Source organism: Biomphalaria glabrata, chromosome 6 (genome assembly GCF_947242115.1).
Source record: "Biomphalaria glabrata chromosome 6, xgBioGlab47.1, whole genome shotgun sequence".
Taxonomy (NCBI): Eukaryota; Metazoa; Mollusca; class Gastropoda; family Planorbidae; genus Biomphalaria; species Biomphalaria glabrata.
The window spans coordinates 37,666,513-37,678,854 of NC_074716.1; the positions used below are offsets into that span (position 1 = coordinate 37,666,513).

Sequence of the window (12,342 nt, forward strand, 5' to 3'; positions counted from 1 at the left end):
TCCACAAGACTGGCACCCAAAGCTGACTAAAAAGAACTCTTTTTCGTTCAGGAATCTTAAGAAATATCTCTATAGAGCCAACAAAGCAGCGTAATGCTTTTCCTCCCTGGGACCTGAGTTCTCCCTCACCTATAAGAAAAACTATTGAAAGCGTAACAAAAAAATATCCGATTACAACCAAACAGAGCTCAAGGAATTGGTGAACTCTTTTCTAAGAACACATTACCCCAACCAATGGGTCAGAGTCTACACTCTACACAGATGGATCCTCCCAAAAATCCAACACAAACGGAGGAGCTGGCATACTAATTGAATGGCCCAATGGAGAAAGACTGGAAAACTCAATCAACTGGCGATCTCTCAGACAGCCATAGAGCAGAAAGGCAATCACTGGAACTAGCAGCTACCACACCAATAAATTACCAATGTACACCAAACAGCCAAATTGTCTTTCTGACTGATGCCATAACAGTCCTTCAAAGCCTGAAAAATTCAGATAATTCCTATAAAAAGCAACTCAAGACACCTCTTGTAAACCTTAACATCAACAGCAAGGAAACTGATCTCCAGTGCATTCCACCACACATTGAATTAGAAGGCAATGAAAAAGAAGACTTACTGGCCAGAGATAGAAGAATGAACAAATACAAATTCCTGTCTATCCGGAAGAAATAATGAAAATAATAGAGAGTAGAATAAATGAGAATTGGACCAGCTCACATCCAAATTACAAGAAAAAGGATGACATGACCAACACATAATTTTTCGACTCAGAACTGGACACAACAGAATGAGACAACATATGTTCTGATAGCTTAAAAGTCAGGACAAATGAAACCTGCCCTTGTGGAGCATCATCAGAGAATGCTGACCATGCCCTTCAAAGCTTCATACTATATCAAGAGGACCAAACAAGACTCTGGCCCCAAAACCTTCCTATAGAACAATAACTAAACAGAGAACTGCCGGATCTGGAGACCACTATGCAGTTCATCTCAGATATATGATTGCTGATCTGAACTCCCAGACATGTAAAATGAGAACGAAGAAGAAATACTTTGGTAGCTTTTCAGACTTCAATGGAGCAAGTTTGTTTTTAATTCTAAGGATATATTTTAAGGTTCATAATTCAATTGACCTTTTTTTTAAACAAGTAGACACAAGTTTGTATTTGACTTGTACAGCACATACATTTTTTGACTAAGCAATTTATTCCTTCATATTAGCCTCGCTATATAAAGATTTCCATTTTATGTAATCAATTCTACAATGCGAGGGTGCTTGCATCTATAACAGTTCTGGCTAAGCATTATCAGATAATTGAAAACATAACATAGTACTCCAAATCATTAAATAATTACTATATTACTAATTGATTACATATGCATGGTGCATTACTCTTTATTTCATACCATTTAATGTTTTCATTGATGACTGGAATCTCATAATGAAGCACATTGAAAATTATTACACACACCCTGTTCTTAAATTTGAGAGCTGTATCTCTAGGATGAATCAAGTTTATTCCTGAACAAGCATTTGAAGCACATTAAATACAGTTCTAAAGGAAATGCAATAAAAAGTGTCTACATGGACAACACACATGTACAATGAGATAATTTAGAATACTGGTACTATTAGACTGAGTAGTACATTATGTACAGCAGAGAAACCTCAGCAAAAGCAACACAATGGGGATAAAACAAAAAAGTCCTAATTTAGTTACACATTATGTCTGTGTTAGCAGGAGAAAAAAAGCAAGGCCAATGACAATAGCTCCAGCTGAATAACCTGCCCAGTGTGCAGCCAAAAATTCCAGGCTCACATAGGTTTCACCAGCCACGAGGAAGCACAAAGCCCTCAGCCCCTTGGATGACAAAAGTGGTCATCATCGAACCATGATGGACAAACTATATAATAATTAATATGTCTTGTCAAAAGGATGAATGCAGGTATTTTTTTAAGCTTATTTCACAGCAAGGTTTGCAAGAACACAAGTCTTTAAAATAATACACACCCTTACTAGGAGGAGCCTATGGATTAGTGTGTTCATTTATTAGCTAATAATGTATAGACAGATATGGGGACATCTACTGCATAAAAAAAACAACAACAAAAGACATTAGATTTATTAAGTTTAACATATCATTTTTTTTCTGTTATAATGCAAATCAAAATTAATTTGAATGAATATAAAAGAAATAAAATATCACAGATAACTGCTCCACTTCAGTGACAATCTCAAGCCAGCTCATTCTGGTAAAAGATCTTCTCCCAATTCTTCATCACCAAAATCATCTTCTAAGGCACCTTTCCTTCGAGCAGCAGTTTTAGGTCGTTCTGCCTGAGGTCCCAAAGGATCAGAATAAGAAGCATCTAGAGGAAAATAACATGACAAAGTATTATGCAGGTTGCTCCTATTTTAAGTGTTCAAAATGTCAATCTTTTTTTCACATAACAAAACACTGATTTGTTCATTTTGAAACAAAAACAACATTAAAAGTTACAGTACAAACCCTAACCCATTACAATAATGAGCTGATAGAAGTTGTTCCTATAAAGAATACTATAGACCAATTAGTTGATAGTAGTTCTCAGTTTTTGATGTCCACACATGACTATGACTTTTGAGTCGGAAGAGCCAAAAATTAAAATTTACAAAATTTTAAAGTTTTTAAAGAACCACAACAGTTTTTTTCTTACGAACAATAAATAGTACTCACACAATATTTAATGAAAAAAAAATTAATTCATTAATAATTAATGTTTTTCACTATAGAATAGATAATATACATATGGCATTATTAGATAATTATTTTTTTTATTTCGGTAACAACCGTTAAACATTTACTTACACCACTAACTTGAACTTCACTAACAAACAATTGAGCAAACAAATTCAGTGGGAGCAATGGCTTTGCATGGTTTTAGAAAGTCTCGATAAATTTGCTCCATAACTTTATTTTTAGTTTCAAACACGACTCTTAATTTTCATTTGTTAGTTGGCATCTTACTTTTCATTTATATTCATACAAGAGAACACTTGCTTGCATGAATATGTCGATTCAAAGAAAGTCAGTACTCCAAATGCCAACTTCTTCAACCTACTGTAGCATTTTGGAAGATTATTCCGTGCGTCGAATCAACTCGCGGCATTCCTTTTAAAGCTGTCCACTTTTGTTGCATACAATTCTCGACTTTCATCCAACTTGATTTTCAACTCTGTAAACTTTCCACCCCACAAAACTTTACTTTTAAAATCGATCAATGGCATTTCTAGAGGTCCAGTATCAATTTCAAACGCATCAATGTGGATTGTGTTACTATTTGTGTTGAGAGGATTTACTCTGAATGCTAGAATGGTTTTGTTGGTTTTGAATTGCTCAAATCTATCAAGAAATTCTTCTTTTTTTTTTATAACAGTGTCAAAGTTGCACTGACTTTATCACAATACTGCTTTAGACATTGAACATGAAGTAACTTAACGCTCTGTTATATCAACCTTAAAGTAAATTTTTTTGCAAATATTTGTTGTTTTCTAATTATGGGTGATTAATGCCTTTTTCATTTAGGAATATATTTATTTCATTCAATCACAAAGCAAGACATTTCAGCCATCGAACTTTATTGGGAAGGAGGAGCTCAGAATACTGAGTCTCCATTAAGTCTTTAAAACTGACAATGGTAAAGTGCTTTTGACAAGATGATGTTAACAATATTGATTATCAAATTTATGGCCTCAACTATTTTGGCCGGAATGGTGTATTATTCAGTGAAACGTAACAATTTCGTGGTTTATTTTGCTCTGAAGAATCATAGTTGCCCCTTTCCTGTCATATTTCTGGCTCCATCAGTTTGCATTTAAGCGATTTTATTTCAATTGATCTTAATGTCTACAAAGAATTGCATTCGTTATATCCTCACCTCTAGTTTGTTACAAGAACGGTATCAAACAGAGAAGTGCTTCCTTGGGAAGACATATACCTGACAAAAAGGGCAACTTGTGATGTGTCTTTTATGTTGCAAGACTCAATTATAGCAAGTGATAGGGCAGAAGTAAGTTATATATATTACATTTGAAGACATTTTAGCCAATCTATCTTGTACTGTTTCAAAATGGATCTTTGATTTTTTTTCCCCAAGATTTCTGGTTTGTTTTTGAAATCAGGAAACAGCTCTTCAGATGCACGTAGGAAGCAGTCTTTGACATACTCATCATCTGTAAATGGTTTGCCTTTTTGTGCAATTTCTCGTGGTACTGCAAAGCTTGCCATATTAGCATTACTTGTAGATTGCTTCTAAGTTTGAGAAGATAATCACTTTTAACTCATTAACTTGAAACAACAAACTATACCTCACAGCCAAAGCACATCGTGAAGATGCCAATTCATCTTGCATCAAAAGCGAATTAAAACCTGCATAGAAACATCCGACAACGGCCAAGAGCTTCCAAAGGACTGACAACAGTGAAGGCGCTTGAAATGGGAGAGGGGTGTGGTGAAAAGTGAGTACAAGTGGCTCAGAGATAGAATCGCTGCCTATTTTCGTTAAACAATGCAGAACTATTTTAAAAAAATGTTTCGATAAAATAAATAATATTTGCATGTGGAACTGAAGAGCCGCAGCTTCACACCCAAAGAGACGCATGTGGCTCGCGTTCCGCAGGTTGTCGACCCCCAGCCTTAGGGAACACTTAATACTGGATATGAACAACTTCTATGAGCTCACTCTTGTCTATTGAAATCTTGTATTTTGATTATTTTTTCTTGACTTAAAACAAAATTGAGGGATGTATACCAATGGATCACAATCTGTAACTTTTAATTTAAAAAAAAAAATTGTTAATGGCTGGGGCAAGTCAAAGGAAGAGCTTTGGAGGCAGCTGATAAAACCGAAACAAGCTTATTGGGCCCTTAACAAGATAGGCAGCTCAAGACCAGTTCAGAGTCAACCACTGACCAACTGGTGGCTACTTTGGATGTTTCAGAAAGTTTGAATCATAATGTTGCAACTGAAGAGAGGATAAGAACACAAAATAAAACATTATTGCAAAATGTCAAATCTTACATGACAAAAGACAAGTTTGTCACTGATTCAGAGTCAAGTGGACAACAAGACCCTAAGATATACTGCCAGTTTCCTTTCACAAGCTACAAGGACTTAAGTCTCAGCATGAAAAGGTTTCAGTTAATGTGCATGTAAAATCTTTTTCTACCCTCATTGTGGCACCACATAAGAGGAAATGGATGGCCAACAGAAATAAAAAAAGAAACTAGATAGGCCATTTGTATTTGTTACAAAGTTTAAGAAAATGGTACAAGGGAATGTTAATACCAGTCTTGAGCAACTTTGTTGTTAATTATAAGGATAGATTTTATTGTCAAGTTTATAATTCAATGCCCTGAGTTGCAGACTTCAGAAAAGATATTCTCTCCAGGAATGCTAGGACTAAGAGCTTAGGTAAGTTTGGTATAAATATCACTTGTTATGACCTAATACAAAATGAGAACTCCATGTGGTACCTATCTCTTGTGGCTGGCTCAACTGATATGGTCCTTGATCAGCGTCCTCCAATCTAGGTCGTACTCTTTGTTTCTTTGAACCTTTACCAGCAGCCCCAGCACTTCCTTCACGATCCAAGTCTGGTGAGAAAATGTACATTTGACTCATTCAAACAGCTTCTAGTTGCTTATATAAAATAAACAAAATATAATCAAGGACAGAATTACTTTCTATTCTCCCCATAAGCACTGATCACTGCTTTCTATTTTTCTTATGAACACTCATGCAGAATTTTTTTTATCTCCCATCGGGTGCCTCCCCATGTGGGAGATAGGGAAATACCCTCCAGATATGGCAGGTACCAGGGAAATAAAATACAAAGGGTGGACCAAAATCAAACCTGCTACCTTGCAAGAAGTGGAGGGATCAACAAAAGCTAGGGCATCTTAACCAAAAATAAAGGCAGCTATTAAGAGAGCTGAAAGGTGTAGCACCCCAGATGGTTGTGCGCAGGGCTAACAACCCAATCATGTAAAAAATATTGTTAAGAAAGCTAAAACACATATAAAAAAGGACAGATCCCATTTGAAAATGCCCTAAACCTGGACATGACTTTTGTTTTGAAAATGTGCTAAGAGTAAGAATGTGTAATAAGTTTCAGAGAAACAGCTGCTGAGCCAGACCACATACTCTAGTACAAGCCAAATTTACACAAAAAATAAAAGCTTTATACAATTACCCATGAAAACGAACTCAATAACATGATTGTTAAAAACGTACAAAAGACCTGTGGCAATAACTTGAAGAATCACACTCTAAACAAAACTAACAACATTAGAAAAGGACAATGAAAATTATAACATAAATGAACAATTGGAAACATAGGCCTACTATTAAAAGAAAAGCAGAAGAGGTAGTTGGATTTAATAAGAAGAACAGGAGAATCTGATGGTAGACATGCTATAGAAGAGAAAAACAATGCTTGGATAATAATGCTATAGAGAGAGACCAGAAACACCAGACAGGGATACAATGAAACAACAAGGGCCACAAAAATTGTTAGAAAGAAAAAATGGGAATGGGAAAAATCCAAGATCACTCACATTGAAGACTTAGCAAAAAGATAGTGATGTGCGAGGAATGTACATGAAAATTAAGATGAAAAGAATGGATTTCAAGCTAGATCATATGTTTGTGAGAACAGAGATGATGAGTTCATCACAGAAAACTTGAGAGGGTGGCTGAATACTTTGAGGAGTTCCTAAGTTCAACATCGAGACATGGAGTATAGGAACTGCCTCAGGGAGAACCAGATCCCTTAGTAAACCAACAAACACTGAGAGAAACATCATAAATAATTAGAACCATGAAGAACCACAAAGCACCAGGAGAGGACCAAATTACAGTAGAACTAATTAAATATGGGGGAAAAGACCTGCATTCCCAAATACAAGGACTAAAACAGCATTAATAGCCCAAAACACAAAAAAAGGATCCAAGCTAAGGTGTTGTGATTACAGAGGACTCTCTCTCTTGAACGTGATGTATAATGTTATTACCTTGAGACTTGGAAAGTATGCAGAAGAAATCTTAGGTGACAATCAATGTGGTTTCAGGCCTAAAGGATGCACAACCAATCACATTTTCACCCTAAGATGTATACTAGAAAAATGCTATGAATACAGTATACCAGTCCACCAACTGTATGTAAACTACAAAATTGAATATGACAGAATCGAAAAGAAACATCTATAGCAGACACAACTGGAATTAAAATGTTTTACATTTTTCGGATGTTCCTTCAGAGTTGAAGATAATTACTTCCTAGTCCAAACCTCCCGCAGGACGACGGGGGATGGGAGCGGGCAGGGTTTGAACCCGGGACCATCGCTAAATCTGAACGACAGTCCAGCATGCAAACCGCACGACCAGGCAGCCATCCAAATTCCAAATTTGGAATACCTAATAAACATTCAAGTCACACATATGACTTAAAATAATTTTAAAAAGTAAAGTCATAATACAGAGAGAACATTCACGGGAATTTAGGATTAAACAAGGACTAAGACAAGAAGACTCACTTTCATGCTTTTCAATCTGACTCTAGAAAAAGTAATAAGGAGTATTCAAATAAACACATTGGAAACAATTACTAAATACTTCTTAAGAGAAAACATAGGTCCCCAACCAACAAGAACAATACACAGCCAACATCTACAATATCTTGCATATGCAGATGACATTGTCTTATTGGCTAAAGACACCTCTGTCATTGCTTGCACACAACTAGAAGAAGCATCTCGACCAGCAGGACTTGAAACTAATGACAACATTGCCATGTATGTTCTAATGACAAGAGAAAATCAGACAGAAGAACAATAAATTAAAATGACTAACCACAAGTTTGAAAACATAAAAAAACATTTAAATATTTAGGCAGCATGATACATTCTAAAAATGACCCAATGTCAGAAATAAAGAAACAAGTGGCAGGCAAACACTGCACAACATTTACTTCAAAGCGAATCTATACTGTTATCTAGGGAACCAAAAAAAAATGTACAAAAGCATCCTAAAACCAGAAGTATACAGAAAACCTGCCAAATAGTGGGGAAAGGAAAATCCTAAAAAAAAAATGTATGGTTGATGACACTGAATGAAGAGATATATCAGCAATATAAAGACCCCTCCATCTTGACGAAAAAAAAACAGGCTATGTTTATCTCAAAAGAATGTCACAGAACAGAGGAGCAAAGATAGTATACTGACAAAAAAAAACAACAAATGGAAGGCATCCCATAGGCAGATCACGAATATGATGGCTTGATGATGTAGAGGCAGATCTACAACAGGAGATGAAAAGTACAGATCTGAATGGAAAGATGTGTTGAAGCAGGCCAGGGTCACTGCCAAAACTAAAAAAAAAAAAATAAATTATTCCTGCCAGCACTACTTTCTTGTATCCTTATTACTACCACAGCACACTGCCAAAGACTCTTTCCACTTACCACTGCCAGCACTACTTTCTCTTCTTCCTCGTCCACTGCCACGTCTGCCAGCACTTGTGGTTCTCTAAAAAATAAAGAAAATATGGAGTAGTTAAAAAAACAAAACAATTATCATCATCGTTCCATCTGTGGAAATATATTTTCTCACTGTTTCAGGTCTAGGGTTCAAGTGCATAATCCAATGATTTTTTTTATCTTCTTCCCAATTTCCACTTATCTTTTCATAAACATCAACCTACTTATGATGGTACATGAAAAAAAACATAGTGTTGGCTTTGAAGTAGTTCAGGAGCAATGTGCCCTTAGGTTGGTCACTGGAAAGTATCGGAAAAAGATCAAGGACTAGTTCCTTGAGGCCCTATGACCTAAAGAACTTCTCCCAAGTGAGGCCAAGCTTCCTGATTGAAGCACAAAGACTTCATTCAACTCAATGATTCATGCAATGGTTAGAGCTGTTACATATGTCTTTTTTACAAAGCTTAAATCAATTCACTCTGTCTGTCTGCTATCTGTCTGTTTAATAAAATTTTTGTAAAAGTTAATTGTCCCACACCCAATCTCAGATCAAGTTGAAATTTCGCACAATTATTTCTTGTACCTGACAAAACAAGAATCAATAAAAAAAATGATCCAATTAGTTATTTAATTATTTGTAATTAATTAATTTGTTTGGTATTAAACAAGAATAATAGTACTTGACAAATGTTGCAGTACAAGTTGAATTAGTCCCCTTTATACTTGGTGTAGAGAATTTGATCATCGCTTAAAACTAGCAATAGATAGCAATGAAACCTTTCTATTTTCATAAGCACTTTACTGGTACTCAGAACAGTCCTGTTAAATATGAAGGAAACTTGACTTTCAAACAGCAAAGTGACATTAGCCTTTGCTTCAAAAACTTTCAAGGCCACAGTTAGAGAAATACATTTTTGGTAGCTTTGAAATGCAGTAGCTGAAAAAAAAATTGTGGCGTTCAAAATTGGAGACTTTCTTTTTGCTGATTTAGCACTATTGTAGAAAAATAAATGTGAATTAAGTTTACAGCACAATAGATCTGGAGAAGAAAGACTTAATATCTGGAATAGTGAACTGACTCGCATGATCAACTAAAGAAACAAGCATTCCTATTTATTTATAGGCTACAATAAAGCATGAACTTATCCAAAGTAAATAAGATGAGAGTTTGGAATGTGCCTAAAATTAAAAACAACAACATATTAACATTACTTTCCAAATGTTCACATTAGAAGAGTTAGGTAAGTGGTAAGTTTTTGTAAGGATACCTTTTATATTACTTCACTTTAAAATACATTTTTTTAGGCATAAGTATGATACACATTTTTATTTGATGTACAGTTAGTTAAGCTAAAATATATTCAGCACATTTAAGTTTGACATTTAACTTTTAATTCCAATTATATCCATAAAAAAGTCTTTAAGGTTTTAAAGAATCAGCTTCAATTATGTAATTTATTTAATTTGTCTTTTTCAGCTAACGAGTTTGGAGACCACTGGTTTAGACCTATTACAAATTTGATTATATGATACAATTACACTTACACTTACAATTACACTTATTATAAACTTTTTTATTTTTTTTTTAAGTTTTTAAAAATATTTTTCTTGTTTTATCATGGTATTCCATTTTTTTATATTTTTTTCATTGACTGCATATGAGAATACAAAATAACATAAAACTCTGCAAAACGAAACATTCCAACCAAGCATTCGACATTGGAATGAACAAGAACATTATTTAAAAAAAAAACAAGCAAAAACCTAACCTGTTCACGCAGCTCTTTATTTCTTTCAGCTTTCTTCAGTTTTGCAGCATACTCCTGAGCTTCAGTCAAGCCTTGATCAGTGCACAGACGAACTAAAAACTTCAAACCTGTGATGGACAATTATTTGGACAGTCAAAATGCTTTCACCAGTTATATAGTGCTAAATAATCAAAATATCTTCATGGAGAATATATTTTGGTTGAAATTGAAGAAAGCAAAAGTAAACTAACATTCAACGTTGTCTGGAAATTTCCTGTGAATCTGTTTGTAGATTTCTAAAGCCTTCTGGTAATTGCCACTGCGTCTGTAACAACTGGCAATCATTAGATGCCATTTTACTTGGTTAGGTCTGAGGACACAGAACAGACAAAATCAGTTTGTTGATATTGTAAGTGGCATACTTCCTTATTCTCCTCCCTTAAATTGAAGAGGTAACTAGTTTTTTATTATAAGTTTTATGTAACATTAGTGTTGAGCTCTAAAAGGTTAAAATCCATGGTATTGATCAGATTTAGAAGTATACTGAAATGTAATATTAAAAATCAGTCAAACAGCACTTACTGTACAATAGATGCTCTCTCAAAATAATGAATGGCTTTCTCACAGAACTGGGAGTCAATGTAGTAAGCACCAAGCCATTCAATGATTGGAATGTTAGAAGGGAAATGGCGGTAGGACTGAAATATAGATTTCAATGTGACAATACTTGTGACATGTGATCAGATTAAAAGAACTGAATTAAAATTTTAAAAAGAATAACTAAAAAACACACTCAAAGCTATAAATTCTGTACATACTGTAAACCAAGAAACTCACATCAAAATAATATTGGAATGCTTGAGATTTATCTCCTTCATTATCATACAGTTCTCCCATGCGAGCTAGAACACTTGGGTCAGAGTTCACAACACCAATGAGTTGCATGAACCTGGACAAAAAATAGTAAAGTAACAAAATAAAAAAAAAAAACATGTTTTTTTTAAAAATGACACACTTAAAAATGGAAACGAATCTTCACCTATCTTTAAAAACAAAACATTGAGTGCTAAAAATGGCATTAGTGATTTCAAAACTATTATAACTAAGGGTGCACCGGATAGTCCCTCCGGCTCCGGCTTCTGCCGAATATCCGGCATTTTTTACTATCCGGTGCTATTCGGCTCCGGTCGGATATCACTACCGGATAGTAAACCGGATAGTAAAAAATACACCTATTTAATATGCATAAAGTGGACCTCGTTCCATTACTGTCTGTTATAGAATGTATTAATGCTTATATGAAAACAAAATAATGTGCTTAAAAATAGAGCCATTATGAATATGCACCAAACATCGTTTATAAAAAGACAAGGCATGTTAATAACTTAATATAAATAGAGATGAAACTTTACATCATAAATGCGCTTTACATACAGAGCAGCAATGGCTGGCACTTTTTTCAATTTGTCTTGACCTTTGAGTAAGTTAGTTAACATGTTAAAATGCTACATTCCTTGACTACGTCATGCTGACCAGACGTCTGTCTAGCTGTGTGGGTATATCTCCAGAGGTAGAGATGAACAACTCCCACCCCCTTTTATTTGTTTAGTCCATCACATTGAGTTTATTTATAGGCAGGTAACCACAAGTTAAATACGATGGACGTAGGTTTAATGTCAGCGTATTGACACTCTCTAGTAGTCACACCTTTCGAGGGAACTGAGTTTGTTTACTTAGTAGTTAATCTTTATTGGGGGGGGGGGGGGCTGAACTACAAGAGCCACAGGTATATTTCTAGATGAACATCTCCCTCCCCCTTTTATTTGTTTAGCCCATCACATTGAGTTCATTGATTGACAGGTGAACCCAAGTCAGATACGATGGACGTAAGCACTCTCTAGAGGTCACACGAGGGAACTAGGTTTGTTATTGGGGGGTGGACTAGACTTTACATTATAAATTCGTATTACATACGTAGCAGCGATGTCAGGCACACTTTAAAAGCTTGTCTTGACCTTTGAGTGGTCTAGTAACCATGTAGTATTTCTTAACTATGTCAAGCTGATTGT

General features: G+C 35.1%; 1 protein-coding gene across 1 annotated transcript in view; it reads right to left on the reverse strand.

Annotated features, from left to right (window-relative positions):
• Nucleotides 1-1,504: 1,504 nt before the first annotated feature.
• The window catches only part of LOC106069420 (intraflagellar transport protein 88 homolog), a 28,165-nt gene continuing 17,327 nt past the window's right edge, over nucleotides 1,505-12,342 (reverse strand). The window contains exons 19-25 of the mRNA XM_013229070.2: nucleotides 11,111-11,222; nucleotides 10,856-10,971; nucleotides 10,525-10,643; nucleotides 10,295-10,401; nucleotides 8,511-8,574; nucleotides 5,523-5,642; nucleotides 1,505-2,376 (exon numbers count right to left, since the gene is read on the reverse strand). Of these exons, the coding sequence (XP_013084524.2) occupies nucleotides 2,252-2,376; nucleotides 5,523-5,642; nucleotides 8,511-8,574; nucleotides 10,295-10,401; nucleotides 10,525-10,643; nucleotides 10,856-10,971; nucleotides 11,111-11,222 (763 nt within the window). The 3' untranslated portion in view covers nucleotides 1,505-2,251. The remainder of the gene's footprint in view (nucleotides 2,377-5,522; nucleotides 5,643-8,510; nucleotides 8,575-10,294; nucleotides 10,402-10,524; nucleotides 10,644-10,855; nucleotides 10,972-11,110; nucleotides 11,223-12,342) is intronic.